Raw genomic sequence first — 21901 nt, 5'->3', positions numbered from 1 at the left:
ATGATAGCTAGGCAGAGGCCTCATTATTATCCCTTGTTTCCCACCTGAAAAGACGCAGACATTAATCACTAAAAAAGTCAGAGAAAGTGAATTAACAACATGGATTTGTGTTACTTCAGTGTGGCAAGCCGCCCTTGCCCTGAGTTGGGACACTGGCAACTCCTGAGTTGTGATGTGACCCCTTGGGTTCCCCACCGAGTATGTACATAATGTAATCCCCGTCATGACCAGAGTGCATTGCTTCATATTACACTCAGTACATCTTGTTGGTACTTTACATACATTTTTACTAAGTTTATTTCATGGAGTTATCCTACCGAATTGGTTTGACAAACAAAAGCCCAGTAGCCAGTTCTGAAAGATAAAGCAATGGAAGATCACTGCTGACTATAAAGAAGCATTCATAGTACGGCTTAGTAATCAGAACTTACATCAGACACCCACCTTTGTACATAAGGAATATGGGACAACCAGGGTACCATAGAATCTGGTACCCCCCCTTTTCCCCCGGTATATAAGTCATATTGCACAATACCTAGGGGAGCCTAGGACAGCCGGTTAGGCTGCTTCTTCTTTTAACAAAGGATTTAGCTGTTTTACCTCCCTGTCTCCTCACCTGCATGTTCTGGATTCAGGGTTGTTATGTTAATGTTTGTAACTTTTTTGCTCAATTTGAAAATGAATAAAAAGAATTTGCAAAAAAAAAAAAAAAAAAAGGATTTAGCCGGAAGAAGCAATGAGGCAAATTAGAGTCATATAGACATCTGTGCACTACAGTGCATGCATAATGATGCCTGGCTTAGAAAGATGTATCAAAAAATTCTACAGACTGGCCCGGCTATGGGGCCCCCCAGACATACTGATACTGATACTGCACATCAGGGGTAATGACCTGGGCTGGGGGCCCATGGACAGATTAATCATAGATATAAAAACCTTTATACTCAGAGCATGTGACCTGTTTCCCAGCTTAGTGATAATTTGGTCAGAGATGATCCCGAGGCTGCGCTGGCATCCACAAATCCCCTACACAAAGTTAAATAGGGCAAGATGGAAGGTGAACAAGGGGATTGCAAAGGTAGTGTGCAGAAGGGGCGGCATATCCGTCTGGCACAAACTGCTCGAAATAGACTCATCTTTTTTCAGGAAGACGGAGTTCACCTCAACGAGGTGGTCAACAAGGTCTTCCTGTTTTGCCTAAGGGAAGCCCTGGAGGCAGCCTTGGCCAGGTGGCGGGACATTCGAGGTTGAGGCAACCCCCGAAGTGCTGTGGTGGGGCCCTTGACAAGGCCCATGTGGATGTTTAAGTTGGAGCCAGCAGATTTGTGTACCCATCGAGCTGTTATAACTGTGGCTGGTGGCTGGTACGGGTTGTGCTGCGGCTTGTTTTATTGGGCGGCCTTTGTCAGGGGACTCCGATGTGTTTTTTATTAATGTGTGTTTTTTAATACTTTGGAAAAGTGATTTATGTAAAGGAAATTGTATGTGATTTACAGTCAAATAAAATTGTTGGTTATGGGAATAAAAGCTGTGGCCAATTTAAAATCCAAATGGTTGTTGCAGTCTTTTATTTACCAAGTCAAAGCGAGGGCACCGGTTGCCCCCTATCCAGGTCAAGACAAAGTACTGGATTGTCTGGCCAGACAGAAGATCAAGCTGTATGACTGCTGCAATGGAACCAGAAAGAGTGGACTGTTTCCTTGAATGAGTGAGCCCAAGGACTTAATCATAGTGAGTTGCTGGTATTTCTGCCCTCAGAGGTAACAGATCTGCACACCATTCTACAGTGTTTTGAACAGGGCATCCAGGCAAGTGCCACGTGACACGTGCCAAGTGAAGTGCCAAGTGCCACGTGACATGTGCCACGTGACACGTGCTAAGTGCCAATTGCCACGTCCGGCATGCTCCTGGCACACATTACACCTGCTGCTGTTGTATTGCCCTACTCCTGCTGCCTGTGCAGCTCCCACCGCCAGGCCAGGGAGCTACAGGCCACTGATACCACCTATATTTAACCCAAAACACAATTGCTGCGTAATGTTTTGGAGGTGTCTTGGCTGTCATGTCCCAGTTGTGCGGTTGGACTTTGGACACAATGTGGGCTGCATGACTGCTGTCTGGAACCTAGGCCTAATGTTAATTGACAGCCATTTTTTTTGGAAGGGGGGATTTTATGTCCCCACATCATCAATTAGTGTTCCCCTTTACAAAATAATGATGCTACATGCCTCATATACCCTAAAAAAAGTTTTTAAAGCAATTTAAAGGCCACTTCCGGTTTTCTATCCGGATATCCAAATATGCCCGGATATCCCGGATACTAGGGTCGGATATCCGATTCGTATCAGAAAATTTTGAAATCGGATATCCGACCCGGATCGGATATCTGGGTATCTGGATCCGAATCGGATCCGGATTTTGAAAAGGGGTATTCGAGCAGCACTGATAGACTGTGGACTCGAACACTAGTTAGGGATCTTCCTGCACAATTGAACTATACTGTCCACCATTGTTATAAGTATTCAACTGAGAGATGGGCCCCAACGCATGCAGCTGCCAACTTTTTTCTTCTTTTTGCTACCACCAAGACTATATTTTTCTTCCTTTGGGTGTATTTAAGTATTGGAAGCCATTTACAAAGGTTAAGGGCCCGTTTCCACTATAGCGTTGCGGAATCGCCGGCGAATCACCGCAGGCAAATCGCATACGGGTGCGATTCCGCATGCGTTTTTTGCCGCGATTTCGCATGCGATTTCGCATAGGTAAGGCTGTATGCGAATTTAACCATGTCACTGCCTGTGTAAATTAACATTAATACCTATGCGAAATTGCATGCGAAATCGCGGCAAAAACGCATGGGGAAAACGCATGCGATTTCCCTATTAAATACATTGCGTGCGATTCGCCTGCATTCCACACGCAGGCGAATTCTGAGGGCCCTACCCTGCAGATTTTTTCTGCACAGAAAAACGTGCGGGGAAACGCACAAGTGGAAACAGTCCCATCCACTTGTACTGACTGTGCGAATCCGCATGCGGGCAACGCATGCGGATTCGCGATAGTGGAAACGGGCCCTGAGATATTCAGCTGCTGTATTTTCATTTGATTAGAGTCAATATCTACCTTTTATTGTATTCTTAGCATAGTTTATCATTACAGTGAAACTTATTATAGAGACACCCTGTGGAGAAAAGTGTGATTGCTTGAAATGTCTGTTTAAGAAACTGTTTGACCTTGCTTTACATGCAATTCTGCAGTATTATTTTATAACTAGTAATATTGTGTGCATGATTGTGTGTTTACCATTATTTTGTTTAGGGTCTTACTGTTGAAAATAAACAGGCCCATTATTCATATAAACTGTGACTGAGCATTGGGGAAGAAAAAGGGGTGTTCACTGGAGCAAAGGGAGATCTAAACCTACTACTTCTAAGGCACACCCACGGGTGTGCTACATTTATTTATATGCAGGATCTTCTCAAAAATTAGCATATTGTGATAAAGTTCATTATTTTCTGTAATGTACTGATAAACATTAGACTTTCATATATTTTAGATTCAAATACACACAACTGAAGTAGTTCAAGCCTTTTTGTAACGATCGGTGTAACACAGAGAGGATCTGATTACCGGTGATCTGCAGTATCACCGAGAATGCAGATATATACCAGATTATTAATGATCTGCAGTATCACCGATAATCAGATATATCTCTAACCTCTGGACACCTGAGAGATAAGAGTGTTTTGGTGCAACAGTAATACTTTGAGGATCGCACCTGGAAGACAGGTGCAAGAGCAGATAGGAATACTGCTCAGCAACTGGTTCCTTCCGTAGTCTGGACTCTCCAATGGGAGGAGTCAGACAGAAAATGGGAAGGACAGAACGTGAGTGACACCAATGGGGAAGTGTCACTGACAGTTTAGTGAACTATCTCCTAACAGGAGAGATAGTTCTCGAGGTCGGACAAGCCAGGTCGTTAACACACGGTCAGATAAAGTACAGAGACAGGAGGCAGATGCAGAATCCAGAGACTAGCCGAGTTTTGGCAACAGAGTATCAGAATGACAAAGGTACAAAATCAGAGATCAGAAGAATGGTCAGGAAAGCAGAAGGTCATAACAAATAATCAACAATGCCTAAGCTAAGGTGTGAGTTCCTTGGCCGTCAACACCTTGGAAACTGAACTAGAGTATAATACAGATAATAACAGATTTCCTAGACTAAGGTGTGAGATCCTTGGCCATCAACACCCTGGAAACTGGTCTAATAAACACAGATACTGACAAGGTCTGAGTGCTACCACGTAGTGATCGCAACGCCAGACACCAGAGGAATGACCAGCACCCAGTATATATACACCAGCGCATCCCAGCGCCTCCCCTAAGTGCTGGACCAATGAGAACAGATGGATTTGTCAGCTGACCGGCCTGGTCAGCTGACTCTCCTCTGAGTGTCATATAAGCTCTGCCTTTCAGCGCGCGTCCTTCTGATCCTGTGTGGACTATCAGTCCCAGCCACGCCAGACATGCTTTGCAATGCGTCAGCCTGTTCGAGCGCGGGGCCAGCCGCACCGCCAACCGAGCATGCGGTGGTTTCCCCGCGCTCAGCCACTGTGTCAGTAATAGGCCTATGCGTACCGACTGCCGCGTCGGACGCGGATTCCGCCGCTGGGCATGCGGCGGTTTCTCCGCTTTCCGCCCCACTAGTGGACGCGTGCCTAAATACTCCAGATGCCATGCTAAACGCGGAATCAGCTGCCTCACACTGAACACTTGCGGCGGCTCTTCCGCGTTTTCTCACACTTTTATTGTTTTAATATTGATGATTTTGGCATACAGCTCATGAAAACCCAAAATTCCTATCTCAAAAAATTAGCATATTTCATCCGAACAATAAAAGAAAAGTGTTTTTAAAACAAAAAAAAGTCAACCTTCAAATAATTATGTTCAGTTATGCACTCAATACTTGGTCGGGAATCCTTTTGCAGAAATGACTGCTTCAATGCGGCGTGGCATGGAGGCAATCAGCCTGTGGCACTGCTCAGGTGTTATGGAGGCCCAGGATGCTTCGATAGCGGCCTTAAGTTCATCCAGAGTGTTGGGTCTTGCATCTCTCAACTTTCTCTTCACAATATCCCACAGATTCTCTATGGGGTTCAGGTCAGGAGAGTTGGCAGGTCAATTAAGCACAGTAATACCATGGTCAGTAAACCATTTACCAGTGGTTTTGGCACTGTGAGCAGGTGCCAGGTCGTGCTGAAAAATGAAATCTTCATCTCCATAAAGCTTTTCAGCAGATGGAAGCATGAACCCACTTTTGAACCAGAAACAGAGGCAGAAGCGCCTGACCTGGGCTACAGAGAAGCAGCACTAGACTGTTGCTCAGTGGTCCAAAGTACTTTTTTCGGATGAAAGCAACTTTTACATTTTGGCATTTCCCTCTCCCCAGTCTTCCTCCAGACTCTTGCACCTTGATTTCCGAATTACATGTAAAAGTTGCTTTCATCCGAAAAAAGTACTTTGGACCACTGAGCAACAGTCTAGTGCTGCTTCTCTGTAGCCCAGGTCAGGCGCTTCTGCCTCTGTTTCTGGTTCAAAAGTGGGTTCATGCTTCCATCTGCTGAAAAGCTTTATGGAGATGAAGATTTCATTTTTCAGCACTACCTGGCACCTGCTCACAGTGCCAAAACCACTGGTAAATGGTTTACTGACCATGGTATTACTGTGCTCAATTGGACTGCCAACTCTCCTGACCTGAACCCCATAGAGAATCTGTGGGATATTATGAAGAGAAAGTTGAGAGACGCAAGACCCAACACTCTGGATGAGCTTAAAGGGACTCCGAGCAGTGCAGAAACTATGGAAAGATACATATCATTTTAAAGCTCTCTTTCTCCTCTTTCCAATGATATATAAACCGCTGCCCTACGCCTTTTAGTTTTCGCTATTTTCGCGATTGTAATTGCCGCGGCCGTGATTTCAATCGCGAAAATAAAGAAAACTAAAAGGCGTAGGGAAACGATTTAGGTGTCGCCAGAAAGAGGAGAAAGAGAGCTTTAAAATGATATCCATCTTTCCATAGTTACATTGTATTACACAGGCCGACTTTTTCTGCTAAATGGAGCTGCTGACACTGGGGAAAGTGTCGCCCTGTGTAATACAAGTAACTATGGAAAGATGGATATCATTTTAAAGCTCTCTTTCTCCTCTTTCTGGCGACACCTAAATCGTCGCTCTACGCCTTTTCGTTCTCTTTATTTTCGTGATTGAAATCGCGGCCGCGGCAATTTCAATCGCGAAAATAGTGAAAACTAAAAGGCGTAGGGCGGTGGTTTATATATCATTGGAAAGAGGAGAAAGAGAGCTTTAAAATGATGTGCATCTTTCCATAGTTTCTGCACTGCTCGGAGTCCCTTTAAGGCCGCTATCGAAGCATCCTGGGCCTCCATAGCACCTGAGCAGTGCCACAGGCTGATTGCCTCCATGCCACGCCGCATTGAAGCAGTCATTTCTGCAAAAGGATTCCCGACCAAGTATTGAGTGCATAACTGAACATAATTATTTGAAGGTTGACTTTTTTTTGTTTTAAAAACACTTTTCTTTTATTGGTCGGATGAAATATGCTAATTTTTTGAGATAGGAATTTTGGGTTTTTATGAGCTGTATGCCAAAATCATCAATATTAAAACAATAAAAGGCTTGAACTACTTCAGTTGTGTGTATTTGAATCTAAAATATATGAAAGTCTAATGTTTATCAGTACATTACAGAAAATAATGAACTTTATCACAATATGCAAATTTTTTAAGAAGATCCTGTATATATATATATATATATAAATAAATAACAGTGCATGCAAGTTAGTATATTATATGATGTATTTGTTAAAGATGTTAGGCCCGGTTCACATCTGCGTTTTTTTTGCAGAGCTGGCCGTACGGATCCGTCCATCAGGATCAGGTGAAAACTGTCAGTTTTCTATTTGTTCCTATTTAGCTGCAAAACCTTCCGTTTCCGTTCCGCTGAGCCCAGAAAATTGGGTCCTGGTGCATTTTTTTGTCCGTTCAGCAGAACGGGCAACGAAACCGTACGGCCGGTTCTGTTGCCAAAAGCTAATGTGAACCGAGCCTAAGACTGCCAGCTATTTAACACAGGCTACACCCCCATGCCAGCTATGTTAGAATTGTGTTTTTTAAATGTATTGCCCAAAATCTAAATGTGTTAGTAGGGAAAGTCATTAAGATGCAAATACATTTGAGATAATTGAGAATTATGCTAATTATAATGATCCAGAACTACTACTTATTATGAAACATCTATTGTACAATGGACTATTCAAATCCTGCAGTAAAAAGCATTTCACTGGTCCATATTCAAGCTGCATTACGGTAACATTTGTATATTTGTGCATCAACTAATTTTATAGACATCCATGGCAAAGGAATACAGGGAAACAAAAAACTCTTATAGATATCTGCTGCATGTGTAAGTAGTTTTGTAGCAAAAAAAAAACTTTTAGATCTCCATGGCATATGAATGCAAAAACACAGAACACTTACAGAAGTTGGCGGCAGTCTAATAGTGCCTGACTATTTGATTTTGGATCAACACTAGTTTGATCTCAGTTTGCCATTTAATAGCATAACTTGATATCAACTAATTTAACTAAATGCTAACCAGTGGCTTAGCAATAGGGGATGCAGTGGTTGCAGTCGCATCGGGGCCCTTGGGCCTCCCTCAGCCACAGTATTAGCTCTTTATTGGTCTTGTGCTGGTAATAATTACTTATATAGATACTTTGAATAGTAGTAATCACTAACAAACTGTTCCCCATCCCCTTCTTGCACCTCTGAGGTCCTTGGCAGGTTTTGGTGTGGCGTATCTATTGTTATATACAGAGTGCTTGGGGGGCCCAATGTAAAACTTGCACTGGAGCCCACAGATTCTTAGCTACGCCACTGATGCTAACTGAATGCAAGCTGCTGTCAAAGACCTGTGTACACCAGCTCTATAAGCTCTATGGAAGGATATTATCATTATGGCTTTTTTATATTTTTAATTTCAATATTTATATATGAAGCACGTCCAGTCTATAAACAAAAAAAGAAAGAAATGTCCTGTTCACACACCAGGGACATCTATCTCACACTAGACTGTGCTCCTTTATGACGATCTGGTCTTTGGGTCACAGTAACACAGCTATTTCCTGCTCCATAGCTCAAAAGTCCAGAAGCCACACTACCTATGTGCACTGCAATCTGTAAGGCAAGCTTGCTGCTGTTCTGTCCACCACTGCTCTCTACATATACAGCCACTGTACTGCAATTTTTTTTTTAAACATCATATAATTTTAATTAACTTCATGGCATACCTGTTCTGCAAAACATGTTGCCTTATCCTCAGCTTCACAGCATTGACTAGCAATCTCATGATATGTCTTAGCAAAGACTAAAACACTTGGTGGATACAGGGCAGGATGTCTTCTAGCAACTTGTACACTAAAACTAAAATGAAGAAAAAAAGACATTAAACCACTAAACAACACTAACTACACAGGCAATGAGCAACATTAAAATTAAGGTAAATATGTCACTCACTATTTTAAGGCATAGGCTGGATTTTCTTTAAATGCTTTACAGGATCCTTCAGGATCTGTCATTTTATATGGCACTACTTCTTCTTCATGTTTTCGGAAGCACTGGTCTCTGTCTGGCTCTTTTTTGGCACAACAGTCTTTAGTCCAAGGGTAATGTTCCTCTAAATGGTCAAATGAGCAAACTTGGTCGTTGAAAACTTCAATCTGAAAAAATAAGAAAAAAAGTAAATGAAATATGCAAAAACAATAGGTTATTATTTATGAATGTTTTGAAAAGGTATGCTTGACAGCTGGACCCACATGCCTTGCGCAAAATGTGCTGCTAATAAGACTTGAATTTGGAAATAATTATGATAATTCTCGTATGCATCATGGCTGTTGCTGTTGACTTTCACAGATTTTCACATTTCTAGTACCATAAAGATAGTAGTAAAAATGTTTCTGCACCGTGTTAGCCAAACAATATATGTAGGTAGAAAAAAAACAAAGTCTTGTCAAAGTAATACCTTTTAATGGCTAACTGATAAAGTTAAATAATGCAAGCTTTCTGGGATCTAGTCCCCTTCTTCGGGCATATTTCCAGATGTTAGCTGTAGAGGCATATTTCCAGATGTTAACTAACTACAACTACAGCTAACATCTGGAAATATGCCTGAAGAAGGGGACTAGATCCCAGAAAGCTTGCATTATTTAACTTTACCAGTTAGCTATTAAAAGGTATTACTTTTACAAGACTTTGTTTTTTTTCTACCTACAGTATATATAGTACCATAAAGCAAATACCGTATATACCCGACTATAATTCTAGAAATTTAGATCTGACTCACTAAATAAAAGTATAGGGGGTGACTTATACACGAAAAAAACGAAAAACTTAAAAACAAGATTAAACTAGCACAAGAACACTATCCGCAATCCTGAGCAATTTAAAAAGAGAGAAATGGAAGAAAAAAAGAAGAAAAGAGAGTACCCCCTTGACAGGCATTTTATTGAGTGTGGCCAAAATGCCAGCCAATTGAGGTGGCAGGTATTGGAGGTTCTTCAACATCAAGAGGGCAGGAATTTTGAGAATATTTTGCTTAGACGGGAGACCTGGTGGATTGACAGGCTGGGGACACGAACAGCAAATGGCTTTCATGAGGACTTCAGCCGCAGATGTTACCTTTAGTTGTGGTGTTCTCTGTAGATAGGGTTAATGTATTATAAGTATGTGCCCGCCCAATGATGTTAAGGGGGCGTGTTTGATTAAGGTGTGTCTATATATTTGCATATGGTCTGCCAGAACGTTGAGCACTTGATAAAGGGCTGGTTGCCCGAAACGTTGTGCTGTTTCATCTATGCTGTATTGATCATTGACCGCATCTATGAGAAATAAAAAACGCCTGGAGATATTAAGTCCCAGATCAAGGGTTCAGCCCAGAGTGGATTATTTTTACTTGCTTGACTTATACACAAGTCACGAGCAAATGAGTACACTGAGTAATGTTTGTATTATTAGTTGCATTCCCATTTGCAGCAATTTACCCAGCTGCACTTGGGGGCCTGGAGAAGTTATTGGCTGCACTTAAAGGACAACCGAGGACAACTAGTGAGAGGGATATGGAAGCTGCCATATTTATTTCCTTTTTAACAATACCAGTTGCCTGGCAGCCCTACTGATCCATTTGGCTGCAGTAGAGTCTGAATAATCAATTGCTGTCCTGTACTTCTCTCTACATACAGTATGAATCATAGAAAATATAGAGCCAGTATACAAACAGGACAACATAAACATCAATAGATGTAGTTATTCATGGTCAAAACAACAGCCACTCGTGAAAGCAACTCCTTGCTATGCGTACGTACGAAAAGGGCGTCGGGAAAAAAGGGCGCGTGGTATAAACGATAAATGGAAATATCGTTTATAGAAATTATTGTGTAGAATTTCGTTTATAAATAGTGATTTAAAAATGTATAAATCACTAAATAATGTGTATGAGATCGGCAATTCTTAAAACGTTAATCTTCCCTGTTTGTAAAGTGAAACTTATATTTTCGTTTATTAAAAACCCTCCCTGTACCTATCCCTAACCCCTAGACCCCCTGTTGGTGCCTAAACCTAAGACCCCCCTGTTGGTGCCTAACCCTAAGACCCCCCTGTTGGTGCCTAACCCTAAGACCCCCCTGTTGGTGCCTAACCCTAAGACCCCCCTGTTAGTGCCTAAACCTAAGACCCCCCTGTTAGTGCCTAAACCTAAGACCCCCCTGTAGGTGCCTAACCCTAAGACCCCCCTGTAGGTGCCTAACCCTAAGACCCCCCTGTTGGTGCCTAAACCTAAGACCCCCCTGTTAGTGCCTAAACCTAAGACCCCCCTGTAGGTGCCTAAACCTAAGACCCCCCTGTTGGTGCCTAAACCTAAAACCCCCTATGGATAATAATGTTTTACAGACATGAATAAATAAAGAATGTAAAGAAAAAAAATGTAAATTATTTTTTTGGGTGGATAATAATGTGTTAGAAATGTTTTAGAAATAGTGATTTATTATCTTCATAAACGTTATTCGTCACGGGCTCATTTTGTAAACTTAAATCATCACAAACATAGTTATAAATCCTTAAAAATCTCCGGGCGCCGTTATAAATCCTTAAAAATCTCCGGCGCCTTATTTTCCCCGTTCAGCGCCCATTAAACGATATTTATAATGAAAGTGAATGGGGCGCCCTTTTTGTCCACTTGTCTCATGCGCCCAAATCTACTGCTTCCCCTTGCTATATACTGCAACAAAGAGTTGCCTCCATGAGTGACTATTACCATTGACCATGTACATGTATACCCATTGATGTATATGAGGCACTATTATCTGTTTACCCATCGTATAGTCTGAGGCTAAGTTCACAGTGGGATGTTAAAGTCGCACGTTAAAACAGCATTTAACGCAGAATAACTCACTGCAATGAAAAATCAATGCCCTGTTCACAGTGCACACGTTGCGTTGGTGCCTAACGCTGCACGTTAAGTAAAAGTACTGCATGCTGTGCGTTATACACGGTATTAGCTGCGTTGGACTGTTTGCACATGCTCAGTAATGACTTGGAAGCATACTTTTCATTGCCTGTATTTTTTACTGTATCTGCTGTATGCAACAGTAACGCTGCGTTGCCACTTTTTGGGCGCCTTGCGTTGTAAGCTTGCGGTGCGACTTTAACGTGGCATGAAAACGCAACGTCCCACTGTGAATCTAGCCTCAATGATTCATATAGTCTCATCTATTTATACTGATGACATATTGACTTTATTGGATTAGAATACACATTTATATGAAACTTTTTTCTTGGTGTGCATTTCTTGAGATAGTTTGGCTTTTAGATAAGCCACATCTGATGTTTTTGCTATTTGTCTTTTTTTTGTTAAAGGTCTTTCCTGTGACTTAAATTCCCTTTTACTGTGTTATGCTAGCTGCATAATGTCAGAAGGTAAGGGATGGTGCACACATAGCGACAGTCCTTTGACCATAGACTTTACCAGGTATGTGAAAAGCTCTCAAGATGCTTTTTTTTTCACATTGTTGTAAGTAACTTTACAATATTTTAATGACATTGATTTTTATTAGCAAATCACACTTAATGCCTTTCTCTGATGTACATATGTATTAAAGGGGCACTATGGCGAAAGATTTTAACATTTAAAATATGTGCAAACAGACAAATAAGAAGTATGTTTTTTCCAGAGTAAAATAAGCCATAAATTACTTTTCTCCTATGTTGCTGTCACTTTCAGTAGGTAGTAGAAATCTGACAGAAGTGACAGGTTTTGAACTAGCCCATCTCTTCATAGGGGATTTTCAACAAGGCTTTTATTCTTTATAAAGATATTCCCTAAAAGGGATTTAAACAATGATGCTGGCCAGCTTCCCTGCTCGCTACACAATTTTTTGGCAGTTGGACAGAGCAACTGCCATTCACTAAGTGGCTTTGAAAATAAATAAAACCCTGAGAATCCCTTATGAAGAGATGGACTAGTCCAAAACCTGTCGCTTCTGTCAGATTTCTACTATCTACTGTAAGTGACAGCAACATAGCAGAAAAGTAGTTTACGGCTCATTTTACTCTGGAAAAAAACTAACTTCTTATTTGTTTATGTTTGCACATATTTTAAATTTTACAAGTTCCCCTTTAAATACAAATTAATTTGTATCAAAGAAGAGAAAAATGTTGTGCCTCTTTCTGATATTTAAATGTATTCAAGTAGTTATGTACAGTACACTGGAAGAGAGTCAGTAGAAGATATGATTACATTGTAAGCCTACCCTGAATTTTTTAAAATTAGCCTTTAAATGGAATTATCCTAATTCTTCTGACTATAGGAAATGTGAAGTGACTGGAGATATTAGACACTTACATCCATAACTCCTGAACTATTTCATTGCATTGGGGGCTTTTAGATGCCTATTGTGCAAGCATCCATAAACCATGCAGTACTTTCGAAAGAATTGCAATGGCAAAAACCTTCTGTCTTTAGTTGCTTGGTCAGAGCAATTTCCATGGGGTGTACTAGCAGATTATGAAGGAGTGCTTACCATTGAGTGCTTGCATTTCTCATCTTCTTCATGTTCTATGCAGTGCTGAGCAAAAGTCATTATTTTATCCCGGTATTTATCAATTTCCTCAACTGGGCAGTTTTGTAACCTCTGTGCTAATATAACCATCACACTGCAAAACAAAACCACACAGTTTATAAATGAGAAATCTTGCCATCATGGGCAATTTTTTAATAACATATAACATCAACTGTATTTGTTTTTACATATTTTACAGTTTCATATAACACCACACACGCACGCACACACACACACACACACACACACACACACACACACACACACACACACACACACACACACACACACACACACACACACACACACACACACACACACACACACACACACACACACACACACACACACACACACACACACACACACACACACACACACACACACACACACACACACACGCACGCACATGCAAGCACACACACCAAGTGGTACAAAACTGCATAGCCTAGCAGGAAATTACTGGAATTTGACCAATTTTGAGTATCTAAGGGCCCGTTTCCACTATAGCGTTACGAAATCGCCGGCGAATCACCGCAGGCAAATCGCATGCGGGTGCGATTCCGCATGCGTTTTTTGCCGCGATTTCGCATGCGATTTCGCATAGGTAAGGCTGTATGCGATTTTAACCATGTCACTGCCTGTGTGAATTAACATGGGTACCTATGCGAAATCGCATGCGAAATCGCGGCAAAAAACGCATGGGGAAAACGCATGCGATTTCCCTATTAAATACATTGCGTGCGATTCGCCTGCATTCCACACGCAGGCGAATTCTGAGGCCCCTACCCTGCAGATTTTTTCTGCACAGAAAAACGTGCGGGGAAACGCACAAGTGGAAACAGTCCCATCCACTTGTACTGACTGTGCGAATCCGCATGCGTTGCCCGCATGCGGATTCGCGATAGTGGAAACGGGCCCTAACACTTGCAAGATACAGTATTTCATTTATTTAAAACATATTATGAAACTTCTCAGGCTTTTACTATTTTCTGTGCAGGCAATGCAGAGTTTCTGGGAAACACCCTAAAGGCAGTGGAACCCCCACTCATGATAATTATTACACAGGTCTGTGACTAAAAAGCTGTTTGATTATTTTCATCACCAGAGGTGGCCTTAGAGTACGCCTAGAGACATATGCTGCGGATACACACACACACACACACACACACACACACACACACACACACACACACACACACACACACACACACACACACACACACACACACACACACACACACACACACACACACACACACATATACACACACACACACACACACACACACATGCTGTGGAGCACACACTCACACGCTGTGGAAGCACACACTCTGTATAGGTTAGATAGGTAGGTGCCCCACAGTATAGATTAGATAGGTAGGTGCCCTGCAGTATAGATTAGATAGGTAGGTGCCCTGCAGTATAGATTAGATAGGTGCCTGCAGTATAGATTAGACAGGTAGGTGCCCTGCAGTACAGATTAGATAGGTAGGTAGGTACCCTGCAGTATAGATTAGATAGGTGCCTGCAGTATAGATTAGTTAGGTAGGTACCCTGCAGTATATATTAGATAGGTGCCTGCAGTATAGATTAGATAGGTAGTGTCACAAGAGCCCCACTGGCCGTGAACACGCAAAACCGTCCGATCCGATTCTAGCACACAGATTGAGAGCTATGGACGCAATCTGCGTAGAATTGGCGGAGTTTGAGCGTCACGACGCAGTAGGGAGCCTGTGAGGTTACGAAAATACACTTTTACTCCAACCCAGGGGTAGATTTGCCACCATCTCTGTTTTCTATCAGCCCAGAGAAAACTGCTAACTGGCTATAGACCTGTGAAACAAACAACCGGTTAAAACTGTGCAATTCCTATCTATCTATCAAAACAGTAGCGTCCCTTCGGAAGTTTAGGTCTCGTCTGTGTATACTGAATAGAAGGTTTTACTGAGAGGTAAAGACCTTTTAAAAAGCCTTTATTTGTTACAATATAAATAATTAATATATACAGACAATCGTGAACAATTAAACGATGAGAGACAGTGATAACACAGTACATAAAAGAAAAAAAGGATAAAAAGAACGAATACTTATGATTCTGTGGAAAGTCCGTTCGGGAAAAGACAAAGTTCCTTTGTTGCAGTTAGTTCGCAATATGGCCGAACCACATGGCCGTTGCTCCGCCTGCAAGATGGCCACTGCTATTTCCCCAAGCAGTGGCAGTCTTTTCGGTATGATGGAAAGTGGGGGAATTGGCTGGGGGTCCTCATGCAATCAGTTTTGAGCACTGACATTTCTGGGCGGAGTCTCAAGCTCAGCCCAGGGGCGTGTCAGGCAGTGAGTTCTCAGGGGAGGAACTTCCAGCCATCCACAAAATATGTCCAATTTCATACCCCGCCGGGGTTTTGTCGCACATGCAAACCGATTTCATATTCAGATTGGGCTGAGAATACACGTTCATAGGACATCAAACTTGCAATATTTGGGGCGCACGGGGACCCCATTATTCATATCTCAGCCCCTGCTCGGGTTACCTGGCTATGTCTAGTATCACCATATTCTACAGAATTAGGGAAACAAAATTATGTAATTTTCATATTCCTCCCATGGATGGTATTTGCAAAATGTGACAAAGTTATCAACACCATGCATTCCATACTCAGCTTAGTCGGTGCCGTCAAGACTGGGAGGAATGTAGGTGTCAATAGACCTCATGCTGTGCTAGCTTCCCCTGTTGAATAGACTCTGTTGGTATTTCAGCTCTGCCCAATTAGCACATTAGTGTCACCAGAGCTTTTCCGGGAGCCTTAACAGGATTTCTTGCTAAACCAGGTTGCTTTAGCCATATGCTAACGCAGGCCCATTCAGCCCTCATGGCAAAAGGGGGGGGGGGGGAAGGCAGGAAGGAAAAACTTCTATTTTAAAAATAAAGAATGTCAGTTTTCCGATCACGGTTGCGATCGGACAATCGGCCGCGAATCCTCGGACGACTGGGCGTCGCCCGGCGTCACACCTCCCCCTTCCCGAGCTCTGCTCAGGGAGGTGTCAACAGGACGCCTTCCGTAGCAGCTATTGGCGCTGTTGGGTCGGGTTCCCCCTGACACCGCGACAGCCCATCAGCGTTTTGGTGTCGGCTGCCTGCTTTGTGTTGGATCGTAAAGTCGTACTGCTGCAATGACAGGCTCCACCGTAGGAGCTTGCCGTTGGTTCCAGCAGTACGGTTTAGCCAACTCAGGGGATTGTGATCAGTGACGATCGTGAAGGAGCGGCCGTACAGATACGACTGCAGTTTCTGTAGGGCCCACACGATCGCCAGGCACTCCTTTTCAGTTGTGGAGTAGGCTACCTCTCGGGGCAGGAGCTTCCGGCTCAGGTAGAGGATAGGGTGTTCATCCCCCTTTCCATCCACCTGGCTGAGGACTGCGCCGAGACCGTAGTCAGAGGCATCGGTTTGCACCACAAACCGACGACTGAAGTCTGGGGCCTGAAGCACAGGGGCGCTTGCGAGGGCCTGCTTCAAGGCCTGGAAGGCATTCTCGCAAGCGGGGGTCCAGCTAACAACCTTGGGGTGCTTCTTGCTAGTGGCATCGGTCAGGGGCTTCGCCAGTGTACTATAGGCGGGAACAAATTTCCTATAGTAGCCGGCGGTCCCCAGGAACGCCTGGACCTGCTTTTTCGTGATAGGTCGAGGCCATGCCAGGATGGCGTCCACCTTTCCCGTGTCAGGTTTCAGGGTGTTACCCCCCACCCGGTGACCTAAGTACTGCACCTCGGTCATGCCAATCTGACACTTACTCGGTTTAACCGTCAGATTGGCCATGGCCAGCCTCTCTAGTACCTGGGACAGGTGTTTGAGGTGTTCTTCCCAGGTGGGGCTGAACACCGCAATGTCATCCAGATACGCTACAGCGAACCCTTGCATTCCCTCTAGCAGGTCGTTCACGGCCCGCTGAAACGTGGCGGGGGCGTTCTTCATCCCAAAGGGCATCATCGTGAACTCGAAGAGGCCGAAAGGGGTGATGAAGGCCGACTTTTGCCTCGCGTCAGGTGCAAGTGGTATCTGCCAATACCCCCGGCTCAGATCCATGATTGATAGGTACCTGGCTGATGCCAGTGTATCTAGCAGCTCATCAATGCGAGGCATGGGGTAGGCGTCTGTAGTGGTGATGGCGTTCAGTTTCCTGTAGTCTACGCAGAACCGAGTTGTCTGGTCCTTCTTGGGGACCAGGACAACAGGGGCTGCCCAGGCACTACTGGACTTTTGAACCACCCCTAACTCCAGCATCTCCCTCACCTCCTTCTGCATGTCCGCCTGTACCTCGGGAGAGACACGGTAAGCGGATTGCCTGATGGGGGGATGGGTACCTGTATCTACCCCATGCACCGCCATACTGGTCCGCCCCGGGATACCGGAGAAGGTGTGCTGGTACTGGCCCAGCACCTTCTGTAACTGCTCTTGCTGGGCTGAGGCGAGCTGTGGATTGACGTTTAGGTCGCCGTCCACATCTCGTACGTCAGCCAGCAGGTCTAACAGGGGGTCTGCCTCTCCCTGCTCTAACCGGCTGCACACTGGCAGCGCATACTGGGTCCTGTCATGGTGGGCCTTCAGCATGTTTACATGAAAGCTCTTCTGCTTCCTGCCCCCCATGTTCACTAGATACGTCAGAGGGTTTAACCGCTGCACTACAGTAAAAGGCCCCTCCCAGGCTGCTTGCAGCTTGTTCTGCCTCACGGGAAGAAGGGCATATACCTTGTCACCCACATCAAATGACCGCTCTCCAGCAGTGCGGTCGTACCATGCTTTTTGTTTGGCCTGAGCCTGGGCCAGGTTGTTGGTCACTACTGCGGACAGGGACTCCATTTTGTCCCTGAACTTGAGGACGTAATCGACCACGGAGACATCAGTGGGGTCGCCCTTGCCCTCCCATGTCTCCCGCATCAATTGTAAGGGTCCTCGGACATTCCTCCCATACAGGAGTTCAAACGGGGAAAACCCGGTTGACTCCTGCGGCACCTCCCTGTACGCAAACAACAGATGAGGCAGGTATCGTTCCCAGTCCCCACCTTGCGACTCAACAAACGTGGTCAGCATTTGCTTCAGCGTCCCGTTGAACCGTTCACACAGTCCATTGGTCTGCGGGTGGTAGGGACTGGAGACAATGTGCGTCATGTGTATCTTTTTGCACAGGGCCTCCATGAGTTCGGACATAAACTGGGATCCCTGATCGGAGAGCATCTCCGCAGGGAACCCGACTCGGGAGAAAATGTTAAGTAGCGCGTCTGCTACCTTGTCCGCCCTCAGGGAGGAAAGCGCCATGGCCTCAGGATAGCGGGTGGCGTAATCCACCACCGTCAGGATGTACCTTTTGCCACTGCTGCTGGGAGTGGGCAATGGTCCAATTATGTCGACTGCCACTCTGTGAAAGGGCTCACCTATGATTGGCAGTGGACACAAGGGAGCCTTGCGGGGGTTCCCAGCCCGTTTTACCTTTTGGCAAACAGTACATGAGCGGCAATAGTTGGTCACATCGATCCGCATCCTGGGCCAGTAGAAATGACCCTGGATACGGTCAAGTGTCTTGTGGATTCCCAAGTGCCCTGCCAGGGGAATGTCATGTGCGGACTTCAGCACATGCCCCCGGAAGGCACTGGGTACCACAAGCAACTTGGTACCCACACTTGTTTCACCTTCGGTGGGCTGTACAGGCTCGCTGTACAGCTTACCACCTTCCCAATATACCTTGAAGGTATCTTCATTCGTGAGGGGCTCCGAAGCCTGCCTTCTGAGTGCCTCGAGGCTAGGGTCAGTCTGGAGTGCTTGCACAAATGCAGCACTCTCGCTCTCAGCCAGCTGGCCCGTGGCATATGCAGTTAGTGGCTGAAGGCTACCATCCCTGTGGTCAGAGGAGGGGGAGGAGGCCGGAACCTCTTCCACCTGCTCTGAGCCCAGGTTCTGAGCAGCGCGGCTGCGTGTTACTGCCAGTACAGGTACACCTTCAGACTGGCACATACTGGCATTACTCACATCCTGGCTGCATGCATGAATTACAGTGACAGGTACAACAACATTTTCATCACAAACAATCGGTATATCAAACACAGGTACCTGTGACACAGGTACTATTGGACTCGGTACCCCTGGACTGGGCACATTCAACCCACCCCCCCCCTGTTCTTGCCCCTTGGTGCAAAGTACCTTAGTGTGGGCGGAGAGTCCGTCTCCCTCCTGGCAGTCTGAGGGGCTTGGGGCAGGTTCATAATAGGACACAAGCTTGCCCAGGTCGGTCCCCAACAAAACTGGGACCGGCAGTTGGTCCAGGACCCCAACAACCTTCTCTTGAACCCCCACCCCCCAATCGATGGACACCCGAGCCTGGGGAATGCGAGAAAGAGTGCCCCCCACTCCAGTGAGGGTAAGGTATTTGTCAGGGAGGATATTTTCCGTCGGGACCAGGTGCGCACGCACCAGGGTGACATCCGCTCCAGTGTCGCGGAAACCGGTAACAAGCTGGTCGTTCACTGTAACCAGCTGGTGGTTGCTCGTAGCGGAGTGGACCCCTCTCCCACCTGCGAACATGACGTTGTTGGGTGCTCCCGGCTGGGGTGCGCTGGCTGGCGGCAGTTGCCGTGGGCGAGGTGTAGGTGGTGCAGGAGCTGGCGCGGTCTGCCTCCGCTCCGGGCAGTTAAACTTCATGTGTCCGGGCTTGCGGCAAAAGTGACAGGTGATGCCCTCTGTTACTGCAGGCCTGGACGCAGCAGCTGCGCTGGAGGGCCTCTGGGGCGCACGGCTCACAGAGGTAGGAGAGTCTGCAAAATTGTGGGACTGACCTCCTCTCCAGCTAGATGGGGCAGTCCTGCGGGTCTCCGGCACCCTGGTCGTTGCAAAGGTCTCAGCGAGGTCTGCAGCGACCGTCGCTGACGCCGGTCGGCGCTCCAGCACAAACTGGCGTACATCAGCCGGGCAAATGTTCAGAAACTGCTCCAGGACGATTAAGTCCTCCAGGACACCGTAAGACCCTTTAGTGAGGCCTAGCGTCCACTGGCGGAGTGTGGTGAGCAGACTGCTGACCACATCTTGATAAGAATCAGTAGATTTTTTCTGCCAGGACCTGAACCTTTTCCGGTAGGCTTCTGGCGTCAGCTGGTACTTAGTGATTATAGCCTCCTTTATAGCGGTATAATCATTGTCCTTTTCCACAGGCAGCTCTGAGAAAGCATCAAGCGCTTTGTAGCGCAGCAAGGGTGTCAGATGTCTGGCCCACTGGTCTTGGGACAGACGATACTGACGGCAGGCCTTTTCGAAAGACCTCAAAAACAAGTCAATGTCAGTGTCTTTTTCGATAATAGCAAATTTAAATTTTGCACTTACTGGAGCGGCAGTCCCTTCAGCAGGGAGGCTGGGCGTTGAACTCCGGCTGGCTTGCTGCACTTTCGCCATGTTCAGCTCATGCTGTCGTCTCTCCCGCGCCTCTGCAGATTGGCGTTCCTCTCGCTTTTGCTCCGCCATGTACTGCAGGTACTTGTCCACATCAGTTTCCATCAGCTTTTGCAATGCCTGCTGCATTACTGGATCAACATAACTGGACAGTCCAGTACTGGCCGGTTCCAGGCGAGTACTTTCAGGGGTTCTGGGGTCGGGGATCACACTGACAGCCTCCTGCGTATCTGTTGCCGCATTGCCCGCGGGTTGCTCAACCTCGGTACGCACAGGATCTTCAGTCTCTGGTTCCCCTCGACTTGCGTTAGATGAGCCGGTGTCCTCCACAGTGGACACCTCCAGCGTCCGCAGATTCTGGCTATCCCATCGGTACAAGTCCGTTATCAGGTCCTGCTGTTTCTTGCCGCGGATGTCCATGCCTCTCGCCTCGCACAGACTCTGCAGGTCGGATAGGACCATGACCTTGTAATTCCCGGACATTTCCATGCCAAATAAAAGAAAACTTAGGGGAGGGGTACTGGTTACACAGTCTCTCTGTATATATGAAAAATATATTGCACTCAGTCACTACCAACGAATTAGTTCGTTTCTCGATAGGGCTAATTCGATAGCCCTACCTGAGATACTATCAGCACACACAGATCCCAAACGCTGCCGACCACTGTCACACGAGCCCCACTGGCCGTGAACACGCAAAACCGTCCGATCCGATTCTAGCACACAGATTGAGAGCTATGGACGCAATCTGCGTAGAATTGGCGGAGTTTGAGCGTCACGACGCAGTAGGGAGCCTGTGAGGTTACGAAAATACACTTTTACTCCAACCCAGGGGTAGATTTGCCACCATCTCTGTTTTCTATCAGCCCAGAGAAAACTGCTAACTGGCTATAGACCTGTGAAACAAACAACCGGTTAAAACTGTGCAATTCCTATCTATCTATCAAAACAGTAGCGTCCCTTCGGAAGTTTAGGTCTCGTCTGTGTATACTGAATAGAAGGTTTTACTGAGAGGTAAAGACCTTTTAAAAAGCCTTTATTTGTTACAATATAAATAATTAATATATACAGACAATCGTGAACAATTAAACGATGAGAGACAGTGATAACACAGTACATAAAAGAAAAAAAGGATAAAAAGAACGAATACTTATGATTCTGTGGAAAGTCCGTTCGGGAAAAGACAAAGTTCCTTTGTTGCAGTTAGTTCGCAATATGGCCGAACCACATGGCCGTTGCTCCGCCTGCAAGATGGCCACTGCTATTTCCCCA

General features: G+C 45.4%; 1 protein-coding gene across 3 annotated transcripts in view; it reads right to left on the bottom strand.

Moving 5' to 3' along the window:
• Window positions 1-21901, bottom strand: part of LOC137504853 (albumin-like) — a 177522-nt gene that overhangs the window by 131462 nt on the left and 24159 nt on the right. For all 3 annotated transcript variants that reach the window (XM_068233447.1, XM_068233462.1, XM_068233455.1), the window contains exons 3-5: window positions 13156-13288; window positions 8600-8802; window positions 8374-8506 (exon numbers count right to left, since the gene is read on the bottom strand). In XM_068233447.1, the coding sequence (XP_068089548.1) occupies window positions 8374-8506; window positions 8600-8802; window positions 13156-13288 (469 nt within the window). The remainder of the gene's footprint in view (window positions 1-8373; window positions 8507-8599; window positions 8803-13155; window positions 13289-21901) is intronic.

Source organism: Hyperolius riggenbachi, chromosome 1 (genome assembly GCF_040937935.1).
Source record: "Hyperolius riggenbachi isolate aHypRig1 chromosome 1, aHypRig1.pri, whole genome shotgun sequence".
Lineage (NCBI taxonomy): Eukaryota > Metazoa > Chordata > Amphibia > Anura > Hyperoliidae > Hyperolius > Hyperolius riggenbachi.
This window is presented reverse-complemented; position numbering and strand designations above follow the sequence as displayed.